The 23,241-nt window shown below is 42.1% G+C and overlaps 1 protein-coding gene across 1 annotated transcript in view; it reads left to right on the top strand.

Annotated features, from left to right (window-relative positions):
• LOC109928243 (dynein axonemal heavy chain 17-like) overlaps nucleotides 1–23,241 on the top strand; it is a 334,316-nt gene that overhangs the window by 179,854 nt on the left and 131,221 nt on the right. Inside the window, exons 28-30 of the mRNA XM_048610756.1 lie at nucleotides 7,107–7,389; nucleotides 14,504–14,677; nucleotides 20,342–20,549. Coding sequence (XP_048466713.1) covers nucleotides 7,107–7,389; nucleotides 14,504–14,677; nucleotides 20,342–20,549 — 665 coding nt within the window. The remainder of the gene's footprint in view (nucleotides 1–7,106; nucleotides 7,390–14,503; nucleotides 14,678–20,341; nucleotides 20,550–23,241) is intronic.

Below are 23,241 nucleotides of genomic sequence, written 5' to 3'. Positions count from 1 at the left end.
AGAACATAGAACATTACAGCGCAGTACAGGCCCTTCGGCCTTCGATGTTGTGCCGACCTGTGAAACCAATCTGAAGCCCATCTAACTACACTACTCCCTACACTATTCCATTATCATCCATATGTTTATCCAATGACCATTTAAATGCCCTTAAAGTTGGCGAGTCTACTACTGTTGCAGGCAGGGCATTCCACGCCCTTACTACTCTCTGAGTAAAGAATCTACCTCTGACATCTGTCCTATATCTATCACCCCTCAATTTAAAGCTATGTCCCCTCGTGCTAGCCATCACCATCTGAGGAAAAAGGCTCCCACTGTCCACCCTATCTAATCCTCTGATCATCTTGTATGTCTCTATTAAGTCACCTCTTAACCTTCTTCTCTCTAACAAAAACAGCCTCAAGTCCCTCAGCCTTTCCTCATAAGACCTTCCCTCCATACTAGGCAACATCCTGGTAAATCTCCTCTGCACCCTTTCCAATGCTTCCAGATCCTTCCTATAATGCGGTGACCAGAACTGTGCGCAATACTCCAAGTGCGGCCGCACCAGAGTTTTGTACAGCTGCAACATGACCTCATGGCTCCGAAACTCAATCCCTCTACCAATAAAACCTAACACACCGCACGCCTTCTTAACAACGCTATCAACCTGGGTGGCAACTTTCAGTGATCTATGCACATGGACACTGAGATCTCTCTGCTCATCCACACTACCAAGAATCTTACCATTAGCCCAGTACTCTGTATTCCTGTTACTCCTTCCAAAATGAATCACCTCACACTTTTCCGCATTAAACTCCATTTGCCATCTCTCAGCCCAGCTCTGCAGCTTATCTATGTCCCTCTGTAACCTGCAACATCCTTCCGCACTATCCACAACTCCACCGAGTTTGGTGTCATCCGCAAATTTACTAAAATGACAAACAGCAGTGGCCCCAAAACAGATCCTTGAGGTACACCACTAGTAACTGAACTCCAGGATGAACATTTCCCATCAACCACCACCCTCTGTCTTCTTATAGCTAGCCAATTTCTGATCCAAACCGCTAAATCACCCTCAATCCCATGCCTCCGTATTTTCTGCAATAGCCTACCATGGGGAACCTTATCAAACGCTTTACTAAAATCCATATATACCACATCAACCGCTTTACCCTCATCCACCTGTTTGGTCACCTTCTCAAAGAACTCAATAAGGTTTGTGAGGCACGACCTACCCTTCACAAAATCGTGTTGACTATCCCTAATCAAATTATTCCTTTCTAGATGATTATAAATCCGATCTCTTATAATCCTTTCCAACACTTTACCCACAACCGAAGTAAGGCTCACTGGTCTATAATTACCAGGGTTGTCTCTACCCCCTTCTTGAACAAGGGGTCAACGTTTTGCTAGTCTCCAGTCTTCTGGCACTATTCCTGAAGACAATGACGACATAAAGATCAAAGCCAAAGGCTCTGCAATCTCCTCTCCAGCTTCCCAGAGAATCCCAGGATAAATCCCATCTGGCCCAGGGGACTTATCTATTTTCACACCTTCCAGAATTGCTAACACCTCCTCCTTATGAACCTCAATCCCGTCGAGTCTAATAGTCTGTATCTCAGTATTCTCCTCGACAACATTGTCTTTTTCCTGTGTGAATACTGACGAAAAATATTCATTTAGCGCCTCTCTTATCTCTTCGGACTCCATGCACAACTTCCCACTACTGTCCTTGACTGGCCCTAATCTTACTCTAGTCATTCTTTTATTCCTGACATACCTATAGAAAGCTTTAGGATTTTCCTTGATCCTACCTGCTAAAGGCTTCTCATGTCCCCTCCTGGCTCTTCTTAGCTCTCTCTTTAGGTCCTTCCTAGCTAACTTGTAACTCTCAAGCGCCCTAGCTGAGCCTTCACGCCTCATCTCTACATAAGCCTCCTTCTTCCTCTTGACAAGAGATTCAACTTCTTTAGTAAACCATGGTTCCCTCGCTCGACCACTTCCTCCCTGCCTGACAGGTACATACTTATCAAAGACACGCAGTAGCTGTTCCTTGAACAAGCTCCACATTTCAATTGTGCCCAGCCCCTGCAGTTTCCTTCTCCATCCTATGCATCCTAAATCTTGCCTAATCGCCTCATAATTGCCTTTCCCCCAGCTATAACTCTTGCTCTGTGGTATATACCTATCCCTTTCCATCGCTAAAGTAAACGTAACCGAATTGTGGTCACTATCACCAAAGTGCTCACCTACCTCCAAATCTAACACCTGGCCTGGTTCATTACCCAGTACCAAATCCAATGTGACCTCGCCTCTTGTTGGCCTGTCTACATACTGTGTCAGGAAACCCTCCTGCACACGTTGGACATAAACTGACCCATCTAAAGTACTCGAACTATAGCGTTTCCAGTCAATATTTGGAAAGTTAAAGTCCCCCATAACAACTACCCTGTTACTTACGCTCCTATCCAGAATCATCTTTGCAATCCTTTCCTCTACATCTCTGGAACTTTTCAGAGGCCTATAGAAAACTCCCAACAGGGTGACCTCTCCTTTCCTGTTTCTAACCTCAGCCCATACTACCTCAGTAGATGAGTCCTCATCAAACGTCCTTTCTGCCACCGTAATACTGTCCTTGACTAACAATGCCACACCTCCCCCTCTTTTACCACCTTCCCTGAACTTACTGAAACATCTAAACCCTGGAACCTGCAACAACCATTCCTGTCTCTGCTCTATCCATGTCTCCGAAATGGCGACAACATCGAAGTCCCAGGTACCAACCTATGCTGCAAGTTCATCCACCTTATTCCGGATGCTCCTGGCGTTGAAGTAGACACACTTCAAACCACCTTCCTGCCTGCCGGTACACTCCTGCAACCTTGAAACCTTATTCATGACCTCACTACTCTCAACCTCCTGTACACTGGAGCTACAATTCAGGTTCCCATCCCCCTGCTGAATTAGTTTAAACCCTCCCGAAGAGCATTAGCAAATTTCCCCCCCAGGATATTGGTACCCCTCTGGTTCAGGTGTAGACCATCCCGTTTGTAGAGGTCCCACCTACCCCAGAATGAGCCCCAATTATCCAGGTATCTGAATCCCTCCCTCCTGCACCATCCCTGTAGCCACATGTTCAACTGCTCTCTCTCCCTATTCCTCGCCACGCTAGCACGTGGCACGGGTAACAAATCAGAGATAACAACTCTGTTTGTTCTAGCTCTAAGCTTCCACCCTAGCTCCTTGAATTTCTGCCTCACATCCCCATCCCTTTTCCTACCTATGTCGTTGGTGCCTATGTGGACCATGACTTGGGGCTGCTCCACCTCCCCCTTAAGGATCCCGAAAACACGATCTGAGACATCACGGACCCTGGCACCTGGGAGGCAACACACCAACCGCGAGTCTCTCTCGTTCCCACAGAATCTCCTATCTGTCCCCCTAACTATGGAGTCCCCAATGACTAATGCTCTCCTCCTCTCCCCCCTTCCCTTCTGAGCAACAGGGACAGAGTCTGTGCCAGAGACCTGTACCCCATGGCTTACCCCTGGTAAGTCCCCCCCGCAACAGTATCCAAAATGGTATACTTGTTATTGAGGGTAACGGCCACAGGGGATCCCTGCACTGTCTGCCTGTTCCCTTTCCGTCCCCTGACTGTAACCCATCTACCTTTCTCCTGTACCTGAGGTGTGACTACCTCCCTGTAACTCCTCTCAATTACCGCCTCAGCCTCCCAAATGATCCGAAGTTCATCCAGCTCCAGCTCCAGTTCCCTAACGCGGTTTCTGAGGAGCTGGAGTTGGGTGCACTTCCCGCAGATGAAGTCAGTGGGGACGCTAGTGGTGACCCTTACCTCCCACATTCTACAGGACGATCATGCAACTGCCCTAACATCCATTCCCACTGTTCTGAATTCTGAAAAAAGAAACTAGTAACCTTACCAAATTGGCACTCAGAACCTTTTTTTTAGGTTCGAGGAGGAGGATGGGTGGGAGACACTACCTAAGTAGTGTTCTGGGTAAAGCAACCGCCCAAATATATCTGTCGGCTGCAGTTGCATCTATCCATGACAGTATCGGTGAGGGTGACCATTGCACAGTTCTTGTGGCGACGATGTCCCGCCTTGACATTGAGAATAACTTCCATCGTGTTGTGTGGCATTATCACTGTGCTAAGTGGGACAGACTTCGCACAGACCTAGCAACTCAAGACTGATTATCCATGAGGTGTTGTGGGCCGTCAACAGCAGCAGAATTGTACTCTAGCACAATCTATAACCTCATGGCCTGGCATATCCCCCACTCAACCATTGGCATCACACCAGGGGATCAACCCTGGTTCAATGGAGAGTCAGGAGGGCATGCCAGGAGCAGCACCAGGCATACCTGAAGATGAAGTGTCAACCTGGTGAAGCCACCAAATTACTTTCATGCCAAACAGCGAAAGCAGAAAGTGATAGACAGAGCTAAGTGATCCCACAACCAACGGATCAGATCTAAGCTCTGCAGTCCTGCCACTTTCAGTTGTGAATGGTGGTGGATAATTAAACAACTCACTGGAGGAGGACACTCCACAAATATCCCCATCCTCAATGATGGAAGAGCTCAGCACATCAGTACAAAAGTTAAGGCTGAAGCATTCGCAGACATCTTCAGCCAGAAGTCCCAAGTAGATGATCCATCTTGGCCTCCTCCAGTGGTCCCCAGCATTACAGATACCAGTCTTCGGCCAATTTAATTCACTCCATATGATATCAAGAAATGGTTGGAGACGCTGGATACTGAAAAGGCCATGGGCCCTGACAACATTCGGACAACAGTGCTGAAGACTTGTGCTCCAGAACTTGCCGCTCCCTTAGCCAAGCTGTTCCAGTACAGTTATAACATTGGTATCTACCTGACAATGGAAAATTGCCCAAGTATGTCCTGTACATAAAAAGCAGGACAAATCCAACCCGGCCAACTATCGCCCCATCAGTCCACTCTCAATCATCAGTAAAGTGATGGAAGGTGTTATCAACAGTGCTATCACGCAGCACCCGCTCAGAAATAACCTGCTGAGAGATGTCCAGTTTGGGTTCTGCCAGGGCCACTCAGCTCCAGTCCTCATTACAGCCTTGGTTCAAACATGGACAGAAGAGCTGAATTCCAGAGGTGAGATGAGAGTGACAGCCCTTGATATCAAGGCTGCATTAGACTAAGCGTGGCATCAAGGAGCACTAGCAAGACTGGAATCAATGGGTATTGGGGGCAAATTCTCAGGTGGTTGGAGTCATATCTGACACATAGGAAGATTGTCGTGGTTGATGGATGTCAATCATCTCAGCTCCAGGACATCTCTGCAGGAGTTCCTCAGGTTAGAGTACGAGGCCAAAACATCTTCAGCTGCTTCATCAATGACCTTCCCTCTATCATAAGGTCAGAAGTGAGGATGTTCGCCGATAATTGCACAATGTTCAGCATCATTCGTGACTCCTCGGATACTGAAGCAGACCATGTTCAAATGCAACAAGATCTGGACAATATCCAGGCTTGGGCTGACAAGTGGCAAATAACATTTGCGCCACACAATGCCAGGCTATGACCATCACCAATATGCGACAATCTAACCACTGTCCCTTGACATTCAATGGTGTTACCATCACTGAATCCCCCACTATCAACATCCTGTGTGTTGTCATTGACTAGAGACTCAACTACTCACCACATAAACACAGCGGCTCCAAGAGCAGGCCAGAAGCTGGGAATTCTGCAGCAAGTAACTCACCTCCTGACTCGTCAAAGCCTGTCCACCATCTACAAGGCACAAGTTAGGAGTGTGATGGAATACTCCCCACTTACCTGGATGAGTGCAGCCCCAACGACACTCAAGAAGCTTGACACTATCCAGGACAAAGCAGCCCGCTTGATTGGCACTACATTCACAAGCATCCACTCCCTCCACCACTGATGCTTAGCAGCAGCGGTGTGTACTATCTATAAGATGCACTACAGAAATTGACCAAAGATCTTCAGACAGCACCTTCTAAACCCATGACCACTTCCGTGTAGAAGGAAAAGGGCAGCAGACATATGGGAACACCACCATCCCCAAGTTCCCCTCCAAGCAACTCACCGTCCTCACTTGGAAATATATTGCCGTTCCTTCACTGTCACTGGGTCAAAATCCTGGAATTCCCTTCCTGATAGCATTATGGGTCAACCCACAGCAAAGGACTGCAGCAGTTCAAAAAGGTAGCTCACCACCACCTTCTCAAGGGCAGCTAGGGATGGGCAAGAAATGCTGGCCAGCCAGCGACGCCCATATCCCACAAATGAATAGGAAAAATAAATGAGTCAAGCACTAATGCCTGACACAGGAGCAAGTAGTAATTATTCATGTTGACTATTTGAAAAGATGTATTTGAATTGGTTTATAAATTTTTTGTTCTGAATTTAGGATTAGTGTTTATTTTTTGTAGAAAAGCGAGAGCAAGATCCGTACAGATTTAGTGATTAGACAATTGGATGTTGTTGCAAGTGCCATTAATATGGACTATGGACAGATGGTGATGGTGATGGGTGACTTTAATCCAAGGTGATGATCCCTGAGAGGCACATCACTTTAGTGTTGTGACAACCTCCTCCTTCTCCACTTCCTATTGTATCATCTTTTCCTTTTACTGCTGCAGGGATGGTTAAAGCTATTATATGTCTCACTAATTAAGCATACATTCTCTGTGTATGTTTAGCACATAGTGAATGAAGAACAGGGTTGATCAAACTTTTTAAAAATATATCCTTCAAGAAGGTTACAACCTTTATTTAAGTACAATATTAAATCTTTTAAACAATTATAATTGTACTCTTGACGTGAGTGTGATTACAGTATCTACTATGGCAGGTCTCTTCAGGATGGAAATAGTTGTGTACTTCCTGCCTACCATATTCAGAACACGCTAGGCCAATTAGTGACTGATTTTGGAGCACTGCATAATAGCATTTTTAACCCAATATCTGGCATCATTAGCAGAAGATAGTGAAAACAAAAATATACTTGGGAATGTCAAACTCAAAAAAATGTTTATTTTATGTACTTGGTGTATTACATTATTAAATAAATTATTTTTTCCTTTTCTCCTCCAGTGTTGTAGCCAGCTGGATTGAGAGCCGTGAAGTACAATCAGAAAAGGCAAATCTTCTGATATTATTTGATAAATACTTGCCTACCTGCCTTGAAAAGTTACGTACAGGATTTAAAATGATTACTCCAATTCCAGAGATCACCATGGTACAGACAGTACTCCATTTGATGGAATGTCTTCTGACCCCAATTAATACACCCGCTGACTCTCCCAAAGAACTCTATGAATTGTACTTTGTGTTTACTTGTGTTTGGGGTTTTGGAGGTACTATGTTCCAAGATCAGGTAAGGCTTGACAAGTTTTATTTTGTGTCTCTGTTTAAAGCGAAGTTTGAGTGTTTTTTTTTGTGTTTTTGTACTTTCAATGTGAATCAGATTCTTCTGCATGTATACTATTGTCAACAAACAATCATCACTTTCATTCCACATGATGGAAAATGTTATTCCCTCATATTTTGGTATTTTTGCAAAAGTCCTAATGAGTATAAGCTGAGAGGCTTTGATAAAAATGTGTCCTTTTCAGCAGTACTCAAGTACTGTACTACTAATTGCACTCTCAAGAACAGCACAAACTTCCATCCCAGCTGCCACAAAACTGATTAGATTTCCTTTATCATTCTGGCTCTTAAAATTCAGATTCAGATTGATTTGAACATTAAACTTACATTTATTCCAAAAGCCAACACAACCATGCTAATTTCTTGTGGTTTTGAAGAGAATTTCACTTCTTAAAAATTCTATAGTGTTTGCTATTTCATTTTTTAGCATTGTCAGATTACCATTTTGTGATTTTTACAGTTATGTAGTTGCTGCTTTACTTGTTGGCATAAGAGCTGAAAGTAAAATATTCCTCAAGCTGAAGCTAGAGGATTAGTTCATTGTATGTTTCTCAACCCTATCTGCTATAGCTATGCTGATGCATGGCATTTCTGGCCAACTGCCTTCGGTGCGTCTGGCTCATCAACTATTTTGAACATATTCTCTATGATCTTTTAAGAGTGTTGTATGATGGAAAGGGGAATGTGAAGTGCAGCAATTCAGAAAAGAGCTGCTCATATGAGGTGATTCATTGTTCTTTTTGGAGGACACTGCTGATGTTGAAAATGACTGGTTGACTCCTCTTAGTTGTTTCCCTAATTGCTTCCTGAACAGACAACCTGCTGTACAAGTTTGCAGAAAGCAAGTATCTTTCTAAGGACGCCATACGATTTATCCAGCTATGAGCTTTTTTCTCATTTATTCACATGATGTGGGTATCAACAGGGTCAGGATTTATTCCCTGACCCTAATTGCCCTTAGGAAATTGTGGTAAGCCATTTCCTTGAACTGCTGCAGTGGTGCCCAACACCCATTGTTGTTAGAGAGGGAGTTCTGAGATTTTGTCTCAACCTTATGCCAGGCTATCATGTGTATCAACTGCATTAATCTGCATTTGTGATCAACAACCATCAGGATATCAATTAAATTGAATCATTTGTAATTCTTTCACATCAAGGGCTTCTTATTGCTGTAAGTGTGCCAACAAAAGTTCTTTCGTGTTTCAGGAACAAATTGCATGATCGAGAAATAAGTACTTTGTCTTTTTGCTGACAAATATTATCTGAGCCCAATTTTATCTCTGTCAAGTAGATGGGTTTTGACTGGTCAACGTTGGTCTCACAGTTTCATTGTTCTTTAAATTAAATTGTGATGACTCCTTAGTGGAGCACAGTAGCAAAAGTCACATCAACACAGAGAAGTTACATTAAACTGAAATGTCATTTCTGCAGCCCACTGGTCGAAGTTTGCCTTAAGTGTACCAGCAGACACTGTGTGCTCCTGTTCTGGAGGGACCCAGACTTACCATGGCAGACAGGCAGGGAGTCAAGTCTAAAGAACCCCTGCGTAGTCTATTACCTAGCCCAGTTAATGGCCACCATGGCCAGGCTCAGAAGAAGATACACAAGGGATTCTTCTAATCTGCCTGCCCCTTTTTTGCATCATGCAGACAAAGATCAAAAATGTAAAGCTGAAATGCAGCTAAGTACTGTGTAGCAGGCCCTTCAAAGAATAAAACAGGGGCAGCATTTTCGCATAGCCTGTATAAATGTGAAACATGGACTCCTCAAAAAAATTACACACAGCCTAGGAGTCCACAAACTGACTTTACCTAAGATTGACAGGACCATGTTTCAATACTCTTCATGTCATACCCCCAATAAAGGGGAGAACTCACATTTCGAGAGTCTTGCACAAGGATTCACCTGACATTTTAGGTTGCCAGGTCGGAACGCCATAGCATGAGTAGAGATTTTTATGTGGGTGTACAGCCAGTGAGGACTGTACTAAAGATATAATAGGGAATTAATTGTGAAACCATAGGGTCATAGGGTAACACAGCATGGAAACAGTCTTCAGTCCAACTTGTCCATGCCAACCAAGTTTCCCAAACTAAGCTAGCCCCACTTGCCTGTGTTTGGCCCATATCCCTCTAAACCTTTCCTATTCATTTACCTACCCACATGTCTTTTAAATTTTGGAACTGTAGCTGCATCTACCACTTCCCCTGGCTGTTCATTCTATACATGCACCACCCTCTGTGTGAAAAAGTTGCCCTTCAGGTCCCTTTTAAATCTTTTTCTTAACTTAAAAATATGCCCCCTTGTTTTGAACTACCCCACTGTAGAGAAAAGCCTTTGCTATTCACCTTATCTGTGCCCCTCAAGATTTTATAAACCTCGATAAGGTCTCTCCTCAACCTCCTATGTGCCAGTGAAAGAAGTCCCAGCCTATGCAGCCTATCCAGCCTATCCTCATAAATCAAACCCTCCAGTCCCAGCAATATCCTGATAAATCTTTTTTGAACTCTCTCCAATTTAATGATATCCTTCCTGTAGCAGGGCATTCAGAACTATACACTGTACTCCAAAAGTGGCCTCAGCAATGCCCCGTACAATGTCAAAATGACATTCACCTCTGATACGCAATGGTCTGAGCAATGAGGACAAGCATGCTAAATGCCTTCTTAACCATCCTGTCTGCCGGGATGCAACTTTCAAAGAACTATGTACCTGAACCCCTCAGTCTCTCTGTTCAACAACAGGGCCCTATTGTTTTAATTAAGGTAATTTTAGTGCAATCTAAAGGGGCTAGTGCATTACTTTATACGTTGACAACATTTTTGCTCCTATGAATTCAGTTCAGTGCAAAGTGTACAAAGGCCTACCTTTCAAATCTTGCCAGCCTTGTGCATTCGCAAATTTTCAAAAAGAGAGCATGAAATAACTCCACACAAGCCAGTATCAAATCATCAAGTTACCCTTTATTTACGTGTGGAGAGTCCTCGACAATGATCCAGATTCTTCAGAGCCAGCTTTCAGAGTGATATCTGACGATCCTGTTTAAACCCGATTAACAACACCAATCAGGGAACTCATTACAATCACTACATTCCTCCCCCTCTGAGTCTGAGAACATGGGCCAGTTTTTTTTGTAGCTCTTTCTGGGGTGTTTTAGCACCAAGTCAGGTTCCTCCAACTGTGTCTCTGATACTAGGAGTATGTAACGTATAGTAGCTTGCCTGTTATGCCTGGAGTGTCTCGGAAGAGATTCATTCTCTTCTTCAGGCGGCAAAGGTGTCGAGGCAATGATATCCACCGTATCCATCTCAGATTCTAAGTTACGTTCAATGTTTAATGGAGAGGGAGAATCCATGGGTTCTGGAACAGTCAGACAGGCATTCAAGGAGCCAGGAATGTTTTGCCCACCCACTGTTTGCAAATTTGCAGCTTTTATACAGTCCACGCACTTGTTCAGGACCGTTTAACCTAACCGAACTTTATACATCACCGGACCTGACCGCGTGTCAATCATGTCTCTTCCCCATAAGTTCCAGCATGAAAACTTTGTCCCCGAAGTAAACTGTATCTCTCGCTTAGGGGTGTCTTGTGTCCACTATTGGTGTTCTTAATGCTGTTTCATCATCCTTACCCCAGATGTGGGAAGATCAGATTTAACCTCGTGCAGAGCCTTCTCCCCATCAGCAATTCTATTGGAGCTATTCCTGTAGTTGCATGAAGGGTGATCCTATAATCAAATAGGAATAGGGACAGTTTGGTACTTAGTGAAGCTGTAGGCTGTTTATTTAAGCCTGCCTTCGAAGCTTGGACTGCTCTTTCTGCCAGACCATTGGATGATGGATGGTATGGAGCTGTCCTTGTTATGATGAATATCTTTCAACTTTATGAAATACGCAAATTCCCTGCTGGGAAGGAATGGTCTGTTATATGTCCCCAATACTTCCAGGAGTCCATGCATTTTAAAATATGCCCACAGTATTTCTATCATTGGCCCTGTGTTTGATGAATAAACTCTATGCATCGTCAGCCACTTTGAGCGGACATCCATAATTACCAAGAACATTGAGCCCTTGAAAGGACTGGCATTGTTGCTATTCCCATGATTTTGGGAGAGCGGCTGGTGGTAATTTTTGTCTATGTTGGCAGAGTGTACACTGCCCCATCAATGCAACTATGTCTGCATCCAATCCTGGCCACCAAGCGTAACTTCCTGTCAACATCTTCATTTTGGAAACCCCTGGATGACCCTGGTGGAGTTCGGCCAGTATCTGTTGGCCACCTTTGTTTGGGACATTCATTCTTGCTCCCCATAATAGCTCGGTGCCAGCATGGTCCTTTGTACTGAACTTTTATTTCTACAGGGCTGGACATTTTATTTCTCTGTTGTCTAAGATCTTGTAACTAAAGAAGCTATGCCTAGGCATCTTTGTATCTAAGTCGGCACTGTATTTGGCGACGTATAAACTTTTCACTGTACTCATTGAGTATATGTGATAATAAAGATTAATTCTAGTTCTAATTCATAATAATATGCCATCCTCTACTGTGATCTGGTTTCTCCGAATCCAAAAAGGTTTCAGTTCTGGTTGTGACAGCCCTTTGGTTTCCCGCATCACCACCAGCTTTTTCAGTTTTGCCAGAATCAGATCTTTCTGCATCCAAAGTCTCATATTGTCAGCTGTGACAGGAATATGTCGAGAAAACCGAAAACCATTATGGACTCTTTCAGTGACAGGTGCTGTATTTGTTAGTGGGAGGTGGCTGAATGCATCCTCATTAGCTACTTGGTCTCCTGGGCAGTGTTCCAACTTGTGGGAATATGCACTTAGAGCCCACAACTGAATTCAGCCTGAAGCTATGAGCAGCACAGCCTTTTCGTCTTTAAGTAGACCAAGTAGGGGTTTGTGGTTTGTTATTATTACAAATTTGCATCTGTAAAGGTATTGGTGCAACTTCCTGTCTCCAAATATCACTATCAAACTTTCCTTCTCTATCTGGGCGTTTTTACACTCTGCATTAGCCAAAATCCTGGCTGCATGGGCTGTTGGGTGTTTCTCTCCATTGGGCTACCTGTGAGCTAATACTACTCCAACGTTATATGGGGAGGCATCGCATATCAATACTAAGTCTCACTTGGGATCATAGTGTGCCAACACCGTAGAGGATGATAGCTGTTTCTTCACTTTCCTGAAAGCTATTTCCAAGACTGACCCTTTTTACTGAGTTGATGCAAAGGCGCCAGGATGGAGGCCATGTTATGTATGAACTTTCCGTAATAATTCATCAGCCCAAGGCAAGACCTAAGCAAAGGTACAGATGTGGGAGCTGGGGGTCCTTTGTTTGCCATCACTTTATCTTTCAACACGTGTAACCTGGTCTTGTAATCTCTGTAGCCAAGTAGGTCATTTGGATGCCTGGAACACATATTTTTCCCTTCTAAGGTGTACGCTGGCCTGGGGGAGACATTTAAACAATATATCCATGTTCTCCAAATGCTCTTTATTGGTCTTCTCGGCTATTAGCACGTCATCCAATAAATGGCAACCTGGGGTCAAAGTTGTAAAATGTTCTCCTTTGTCTGCTGGAAAAGGGTCCAGGCCGATGACACCACAAATGGCAGTCTTGTAAATTGATACAAACCCTTATGGATATTAATTGTGGCATACTTCTGGGAATCCTCATCTGATCACAATTGCAAATACATGTGGCTCCTGTCCAGCTTTGTGAATGACAACCCCCCTGCCAGCTTTGCGTATTTGCCCTCTATGCAAGGGATTGCATTTTTATCGAGCTGCAACAAGCAGTTTACTGTTTGTTTAAAATCCCCACAAAGGCAAACCAACCTGTTGGATTTCACAACCAGTATGACTGGTACTGCCCATTTCACAAACTCGTTCTGCGATTTCTGAAATTGTTGCGCTGGTATTGACCTCCATTAGAAGCTGGTGACCATTTAGCCCGATGTTTATTTTGATTGATACTAATTTGGATGTTGCTAAGCAATTTAACTGTTCCAAACCAGATGTAGGTGGACTTTCCAGGGTGTGCGCTCTCCTGGTTACCAGCCTATGAGTTTTCTTATTCCATTTAGGTCTAGTGGGACTCTTATGCTGTCTCAAGTCCACATATCGGCAGCAACTACAATGGCTTGCCAGCCTGGATCTGGAAGAAAATTTTAACTATTTGGTCGAGGCTTGGTTTTGTTTTGGGGTTTTTTCTGTGGGCTGATATAGAGTTGCTCTGTTCATGATATGTCAACTCTTGAAAGTCTTTACTATCTGATGCCTCAGGAAAAGTTCGGCCCCTAATAATCACTTGTGGATCCACAGCTTTTTAGCAGAATTATTTATTGTTTTTCATCTGCCCCAATGTCATTTGCCTGGAAAAAGGAAATGGCTTCTTTCCACATACTGGGCCCAGTTTTTGACGGCAGGATTGAATGAGTCAAACTTCCCAAACAATGACATGATGCCAGAAATGCTTACCCTAACTCAAAGACGATTATTGCAAGTTAATTTCTTCAGAAGCATGCTTTTCTCTTATTGCCACTGAAATAACTTCACAGAAGCTAGAATCCCATCACCATTTATTTACACGTGGAGAGTCCTTGACACTGATCCAAATTCCTCAGAGCCAGCTCTCAGAGTGAAAAGAATCTCTCTCACACCAATTTTTATCTGTCAGCCAGGGCTCCCTGATTGGATCAGATTAACTTCCCCAATCAGGGAACTCTCATTCTGTGTGATTGACCTGACTTACCTCGTTACGATCACGACAGAACTCTTTCTTGTTAATCCTATGTAAGATGCCAACAATTCCTGCATGTGTTAATGGTTGAACTTAATTTTTTAAAATGGAAGAAATCTTCATGCTGTCTGTAATATTATTTAAAATTTAATGCTTTGTATTATTGCTCCTATGTACTATAAAAAATATAAAACTGATTCGCGAGATATCTATAATTTTCTTGGGTTTTGATTGTTTGATCAGTCTAGTAATCTGTGCGTTTACTGAAAACTATAAAATATATGTTTCTTTCAAATGGACAATTTTTTTTCCAGCTTGTGGATTATCGTGTAGAATTCAGCAAATGGTGGGTGAATGAATTTAAATCTGTCAAGTTCCCATCCCAAGGTACTGTCTTTGACTATTACATTGATTCAGAATCAAAGAGATTTATGCCCTGGACAGACAAGGTACCCCCATTTGAGTTGGATTCTGACTTACCACTCCAGGTACTTGAGAAAACAATACACATTCTTATAAGTAATCATTTATTGTCTTCCTATAGTACTGTGTCATACATGGTCAAGAAATTGTAGGTTCTAATTGCTTATCTGAGTAAGTTATTTTTACTGAAACTCTAGTGGCATTCTACAAATAGATGCTCAGTGGAGTCTTCATTTGTTAGTATCCAAAACAAGACATGTTACAATGTCACGGCTAAGGACCATCCCAAATTTATCGTTGGGCATTACTTAAATTAATGCAATGAGCTGCAAGCACAAATCACACATCCTGATGTTGCTTACCAGTCCAACCCTTCTAAATGTCTGAAGAGGGAAAAGCAATGAGTGGAGTTTTGATGTGGAGGTAAGAATATGTCCCCTGGTCCTCTGGCTCCATATCACAATAAATTAAAACAAACTTATCTGCTGATTTTTTCAGTGATCTCCGGTAATACTATCAGATCATGTAGCACCTGAAAACTAGTTGGAATTTGTCTAATATGGACATAAGGCCTTGATTCATTTCGGGTTAACACCTGGGCTGCATAAAAGGCTTAAAGAATTTGGGGATAAGCTGTTGCCCTGCTAATTGGCTTGTCATTGTTGACTTTGTGCCCTGATATCTCTGACCCAGGAGAAGAAAATTCAGTTAGATTTTCTGGATCAAATTGCTTGATGACCATTACATATACACTGTAGAATTAGATCAAACATGAAGTAAAATGTTACACAGACTGGAACCGTGAAAATACACAAAAAGTGCTGGTGCAGACCAAGTAGCATGTATAATGAAGCCGTTCTGAGGAAGGGTGACCGGACCCGAAACGTTAACTCTGATTTTTTTCTTCATAGATGCTGCCAGGCCTGCTGAGTTTTCCCAGCAACTTCTGTTTTTGTTCCTGATGTACAACATCTGCAGTTCTTTTGGTTTTTATAATAAAACAGATCTTGGACACTTCTTAAAAATCCAAACAAGCAACATTTTACAAAAAAAAAAGCACTTAGAAGGGAAAGAAGAACAAAGAAGAAGAGAAGAAATAAAATGAACCGAGATGTGCTTAGGGACTTTACAGGGAATCGTTAAAGAGTGATAAGGAACAAGAGGAAAATGGAGACATAAAAGTGAACAATATTTATTGAACACAGGTCATGTGAGTAGATAAAGGATGAGAGGTAAAAAGGGAAACATAAAACTGGCAAAGTGGAGCGGTTTCTAATCACCCATGAGTCTGGTGCGAGGAGAAAGAAACTTGTTGACCACCACAAGATGGAGACCACCTCACTAATAGAGAATAGGATCAGGCTTGATTTTGATTGCCTGGCTCCCTTGCCTCCAGCAGATAATATTTATTATCCAGACCTATACAGTGCCTGAGGATAGCTGCCCTTATAAAATGAGACGCTAGAATGGAAAAATTTAGGAAAGGGATAATGACAATATCAACTTGTACTTTGTGCATATTACCTTTAACACACAAAGAAGTCCCAAGGTGCTTTAGAAAAGAATAGTAAGGAGAACTATGTTGATTTAGGTCATGAAGTATGGTTGTTGGGTCAAGTCAAGTGTTGGGTCTGGCATCATCGAGTTCGCAGGAGAAAAGATGATTAAGTTTGGTCATGAGTGGGTAGGGGATGGCTTAATGTGGTCCAATTTTTGAGGGTGGGGTGTCAGGAGATAGAACAATGAGGATGGGATCATTGGTAAATTAAGGGACAGTTTAATAGCTCCCCAAGAGTTAGAGAAAGATTTCAAACTTCTAACCTTTCATGAGCAAGTATGTACTATGCTTAACTGACTTAGAAACTTGTGAAGTCTTCAAATTCAGGTGACTTTTCAGAGGGTTCAAGAAAGGGAATTGCCCATTAGAAATTTCACTTTCCTAGGCAATTCCAACATAATCAGCTGTGCCATGGATTCTGCATGGTCCAAATGTGCACTTCCAGTCTATGCTGCTCCATCAACTATCTGGCCATTGCAATATCTGGAACTTTGAAGCGAAACTAGAAGTTACAGTAGCAAGTTTTGTTTTCAACAGTACTAACAGTAACTTAAGTTGGTGACTTTAGACACAAAAGTTTTTGAATCAGGAAGGTTTAAATTCATAGGTTAGTGTCATTAGACAATGAATGTTTAAACGCCAAACTAAATAGGTAGCATTTAGATCTCTAGTGAAAGAGGCATGATCTCTTGAGAATGCTAGTTGAACTTGTTGCATTTAGTCCAGAGTCATAATAGATAGCAGAAGCAGAAATAGAACCAGATTAGGTTACTTTAGCCCAAGTAGAGTTTAAAGACTGAAAAAGAGTGGGCTAGGAGCACAAGCTCAGGAAGAGAAGGAGACATGACCATTTACAGAAAAGAAGGAAGAACTCTAAGCTCAGACAGCAAAAGGATGATCCAGAGAAAAAGAGCCTCAGGTGGACAGGAATATTTAACTGTGAAAGTTGGAGTTGGTGCTGCAAGCATGCAGATCAGTTTGAAGCTGCCAAGGAAAATCTCACTCTGCCTAAAACCTCTGCAAACTTGAGCTAGGCCTCAAAGTCCTAAGATTCTCCAAATTTGTCCCCATATTCAAAAGGAAACGATCCTCCTTTCCAGCATTTGAAAAGGTAACATATCAGTTACATTTGTGCCAGAGGGAATGTGGCACTGATGATCCGGGCCAAGTTAACAGGAAAAGCCAAAGATCTAGTTCACCCAGTCCCCTGATGGGACAGCTATTACAAATAGCCTGAGGATACAATTCTTAGTACCTATGAGCACATGAGAGACACATATTGTCAGATTGTGAAATTCACAAAAGAAACCTACACAAATGTATCTGGAATTTGAAAGAATCGACAGACCATGATGGTACAATCTTTATTAGAGAGGTACAAAAAATGTCTCCTTTACAATACTGGAATGCACCTGAGAAACAAACAACCTCAGCAAATGCAGCTGACATAAAAGACAAGGATTTTGAACTGAGTCAGAACTCCGAATCACAGCAGGTCAAATAGCCTGGATCAGCAGTAAAAGAAACTATGTACTTAGGGAAAGGAGAATGGGGAGAAACAGAAGAAAATAATCTCCAACTTTTAGAAGAAAATTTGTAGAAGGCTAATCTGCAGGTATGCTTTGCCAATTTAATTGTAGAAAAACACACCATATAAAATAATTCTTAGATATACAAGAAAATCCACAGGAAATCTTTCAACGCAATTTGTGTCTGCAGTCACTGAAGTCCTCATGCTTTGTGTAAGCTGTAAGGAAGGCACTGAAAGCTTTCAGGATTTTGTATATGAAGGGGAAATGGCCCATAGTGGTTCCAAACAGCCTAGTAAGGAATTCACCATACCCTGGAAAATTAGTTGTTTGCAGTCAGGATTGAGGATTTCCCATACAGAAGCAGGACAAATTCCAGAATGTTAGGCAGAGAACTAACTGGAGAGGGTGTTAAGCTGCCATTAGTGAAAATTCACTTGTACAGTGAACTCAATCATTAATCAACTAGTGATAGTGCATGTAATCTGAAATTTGTCATGCTAGGAAATTTCCTCACAAATTAGAAGATGTTAACTCAAGATCAGGCCAAGGAGGCTTAACAGACTGAACAATTTCGGCAAGAACCTATAGAATTGCAGACAGATGAAAAAGGTACAAAAACTCTACAAGGTTAATAGAACCCATGAAGTTTGAAATAGTTCATCAGTACCCAATTGGATTAAATAGTGACCGAGGAATCCCCTTGCAGGCCAAGAGAGAGAGGGTGATAGCTTACTTTGTGAAAATTATTTGAGTTGAAGCAAAGCCCAGTGAGTGGAAGAGTCAGAAAAATGGTCAACCTTACTTGTCAGTGTTTGGTCTCTGAATAAAACTGCAGAAATAGTGCTTACTGGACTCGGTTGAGAAGGCTATTTACAACTTCCACATGATTGGACAGAAAAAAAAATCAAAGGTTCAAAAACATAGAAGCAATATTGCTTGCAAAGAATTAAATAAATTTTGATCTGACGGGATCAGGAAAAACGGACATTTAAAAATATTGAAGAAAACAAACCAGAGAAGAGAGAAAACATTTTTGCTTGAACATAGAAGCCTCTTCCTGACTGAAAGGCCTCTTACTAGCATTCTTGTAACTGCAAAAAGTGACTAGAAAAGGGATGAATTAGAGATGCAGCAAGAGGCCATTGCCAACTTGTTATCAAAGGGAGAATTTAAGGGATTTAAGTCTGGGAAGTGAACAAGCAATGTTTTCGGGGTAAAGAAATAATTGACATGGCTACAGCCTATGTTTGTACATTCTTTATTGATCAAATGGATGATGAAACCACATGTCGAAAGTCTAGTGAAGCCTGAAAGTTAAAATGAGTACAAACTTTCATAAAGAGCGGGAAAAAGATACAGATGAGAATTTGCCAATGAACTAAAGTGGAGAGTATAAGGGGGAGCTATACTGCACCAGCTTTCCGTAATTATAGAAAAAAATGTATATATTATATTTTGATTCCAAAATGTAATACTCTATATAGATCATCACTTATACACACACATCTTCTCGAATGCAATAATATGCATCACAACTGGGACTTTCCCTTCAACATCTTTCCCCTGGCTTCCTGTTCGCGCAAACATTAGTCTCCCACACAACTGATGCTAATTGACAAAAACCCATAATCTGGTTGAAACTATCCTTCCTGCACCTCACTTACCACTCCAAAATGACATGATCAAGCTGAGTACTGCCCAACTTCCATCTCAATGCCCCATATGAAGCAATCTTCCTGCAAGTAGCAAACATCTGTAAAATGTTAGCCTTTGAACTTCCATTGCAGGAGTAGTCCTTGCTAAACAGGCTGAGGACAAGCCAAGGCCCTGGGCAACTAATCTCTCCCCTTCCAGGACCTCATACAAACCCTTTTTATATTCATGAAGAGACACAAATAGTGCTGCCCATACTGAAAGTTGTCTCCTCAAAGGTTTAGGTGGTGGAATAATCACCTTAAATTAAGCAAATGAGGAGGCTGTCACTTGGCTGTGGGGATTTGCATTCATGACTAAATAATAAAATAGATTCTGTAAAAAGATGAGAATATATCTTTTATATATTTTCCTGTAAAGGGGAAATATGTCATTAATGTGCAGTTATAATTTTATATATTTTATGATGACAGATAATCAATCTTTAAAATGGACACAACTGGCTGTATATATTTTTACATTTTAAACCTTTTGTTAACAATTTTATGTATTTGCTTCAATGAATTTAGAAATAAAACATTTTTCATTCTTAACTTAAAGAACCTAGTTAGTTTGTTTCTTAGACTAAGTTTTACACAGTGAAGTATTTATGTATTAAGTTGACAATATCTTTTCCCTGTTAAATTCAAATTCTATTATACCCAGTTCAGGAATGGCATCATTGAAGAATCAGTTCACCTTTCCTGACTTGGACGTAAGAAATGTCTGCAAGATTCTCATGTGTTTTGTTATTCCTTGAAATGTAAACAACTATCATAGCTCTATTCTCAAGTTTTGTTCTTTCTTAAGACTTGATTTTATAAATAGATACTTCATTGAAAAATGTTAATTATAAGTTACTGATTTAAAAAATACTTCAACGTGCAATAATTATATGTCCATGCTATTGGCAGTCTATGTTCTCATTATAACTTCTTGTAATGCAGGCTGCCTTCGTACATACGACAGAGACCATCCGCCTACGTTATTTCATTGATCTAATGCTAGATATTGGTCGACCAATAATGTTATCAGGAAATGCTGGAACAGGAAAATCTGTACTCATGTGGGAAAAGTTGAATAGTCTAAATATTGAGGACTATTTGGTTCAAGCTGTCCCTTTTAACTTCTACACAAATTCTGCAATGTTACAAGGTATTGAAATTACCCAAAGAAGAGGGATGATTTTTATCTCCCACTGAGAAATGGGTTAGAGGTATTATTTGAGAGGAATATAGAGGAATTATTTGTTTTACTTTAAGTTAAAAGGAAACTTTATAATGTAATTGTCTTGCCATGTTCAGTATTCATGACAACTGAAACATTCATGTCATACAAGTGCCGGGCCATAATTCTCCAATGTAGAAAATTTAAAACGTTTGACTTGACACTACATCTTGCATTCTCATACTTTCCACTCAACATTTGTGGTTCAAGATGTTTACAAATGATTCAACTTCATCTTTGATACTGTTGCATTATTGAAGGTTGAGATATGTGTGGAGCTGTTCCTCCAGTTAGTGATTTAATTGTCCATCACCATTCACAGAGCAGGGTTTAAATCTGATTTATTGATTGTGAGATGGTTTACTCTGTTCATCAAATGTTTCTCCCCCTGTTAAACATGTATGTGGCACTGTGTTATAGATTCATCAGGTTAGCATCTGATTTTCGATATGGCTACTGCTATTTTTGGCATGCTCTCCTAAACCCTTCATCACAGTTAATCTCCTGACTTGTTGCTAGGGATATACCAAGGTATGAGCTTACAGTTTGTGTTTGAATACAATTCTGCTGGTATTTGGCCTACATCACCTCATGCCCAGTTTTGAATTGCTAGATCGGAGAGGCAATGGCTTAATGGTATTATTGCTGGACAGTTAATCCAGACACCCAGGTAAAGTTCTGGGATCTGGGTTCAATTCCTGCCATGGTAGGATGTGAATTTAATAAAAATCTGGAATTAAGAGTCTAATAATGACTGTGAAATCATGTTATTGTCATAAAAATCCCATCTGGTTCACTAGTGCCCTTACCTGGTCTGGCCTACAAGTGACTCCAGACCCACAGAAATGTGGTTGACTCTTAACTGCTCTCTGGGCAATTAGGGATAGACAATAAATGCTGGCCTAGCCAGTCATGCCCTTATCCTGTGAATGAATAGTGAAAAAAGATCCATTCTGAAATTACACCATTTGATTTGATTGTTGTGCAAGACCATACGTCTAATGTATCATGTGCAGTGGTCTCCCCTCCAATTAAGGTCATCAGATCCATCAGCTATAAATAGATTGAAGAGAACTGGTCAAGTAAGTTTTTCCTCCAGATAGTTCCCCACTGCTTCCCTAAATTGGCAGTCTCAAAACCAAAATATTGAGAGTATTGGACATCCAAGATACACAGAAAATGCTGAAAAGATCGACCAGGTCTAGTGGCATCTGCAGAGAGAGAAACAGAGTTAATGTACATTTCCAGAATTTATTATATTTATTTAGTCTTGCAGAATAAGATTTGGCAAGCTTAAATAAATAATTGTACAGAAGCCAGTATTCCATCCCCAAGTCACCCTTTATTTACATAGGCCTTGCCCAGCCAGCTCAAAACCAATCCCTAAATTGAGGAATAGTAAGAACTGCTGATGTTGGAGTCAGAGATTACACAGTGTGGAGCTGGAGGAACACAGCAGGCCGGGCAGCATCAGAGGAGCAGGAAAGCTGACGTTTCGGGTCGGGATCCTTCTTCAGAAATGGAGAGGGGGGAAGGGAGCTCTGAAATAAATAGAGGAGGGGTGGGGCTGGGGAAGGTAGGTGGGATGGTGATAGGTGAGTGCAGGTAGGCAGTGGTGGGGATTGGTCAGTGAGGTGGGAGGAGCAGATAGGTGGGAGAGAAGACGGACACGTCAAGGAGGCGGGGATGAGTGGGAGGGAGGGTTGGTCGTGGGATGAGGCCGGGGGTGCAGAGGTTTTGAAGCTAGAAAAGTCCACATTGAGACCATTGGTGCTAATTGGTAATGAGGTCTGTTGCATCCGCTGCTCCTGATGTGGCCTCTTCTACATCGGTGAGACCAAGCGGAGGCCAGTGCTCTCTGATTGGCCCAGGTTAACAACCCCAGTCAAGGATTGCATAGTCAATAAGATTCACCTGGCCCTGGTTAAATCACTACATCCCTACACCACCCTGCCCCCACCCCCCAAGTCTGGGGATATAGGCCTGTTTCTTTCTCTTACAGCTTCTCCTGGGACATTTTCGTCCCAGGTCCAAATCCTCTGACTCGGACATGGGTGGCATGTACTGGATCTTAGACTGTCTCTTGCACTCGGAGGGTCTCGGGAGAGTTTCCTCTTCTTCTTCCAGTGGTAATGATATTGAGGCTACAGCCATCTCAGTTTCTGAGGTTTCCTCGACACTAGATGAAGGGGGAGAACCCACCATTTCTGACAGCCTTTCTGGCTGTTCTGAGGGGCCAGGTATGTTTTGCTCCTGCCCCGTTTGTGCGGTAATACCTTTCAGGTGATCCACATGTTGTTTAGGGCAGCCTCACGTACACGAACTTTGTATCTCACGGGGCCTGACTTCATGTTGAACCCGCCTCATACCCATCTCAGGCCATTTCCATGTTTCTGGCACCAAACGTTTTCCCCTGAAGTAAACTGTCTCTCTCATTGACATTGGCATTCCTGCTGCTGTTTTCCCCCCTCTATCCCAGGTCCAGGAATATCTGGTTTAATCTGGTGTGGAGTCTTCTCCCCATCAGCAACTCTTCTGGAATTATTACTGTAGTTGCGTAAGGGGTGGCCCTATAATCAAACAGGAACTGGGATGATTTGGTATTGAGTGAAGCTGTAGG

Source organism: Rhincodon typus, chromosome 23 (genome assembly GCF_021869965.1).
Source record: "Rhincodon typus isolate 14 chromosome 23, sRhiTyp1.1, whole genome shotgun sequence".
Taxonomy (NCBI): domain Eukaryota; kingdom Metazoa; phylum Chordata; class Chondrichthyes; order Orectolobiformes; family Rhincodontidae; genus Rhincodon; species Rhincodon typus.
The sequence above is the reverse complement of the archived record's forward strand: the minus strand, read 5'-3'. Positions and strand labels throughout refer to the sequence as shown.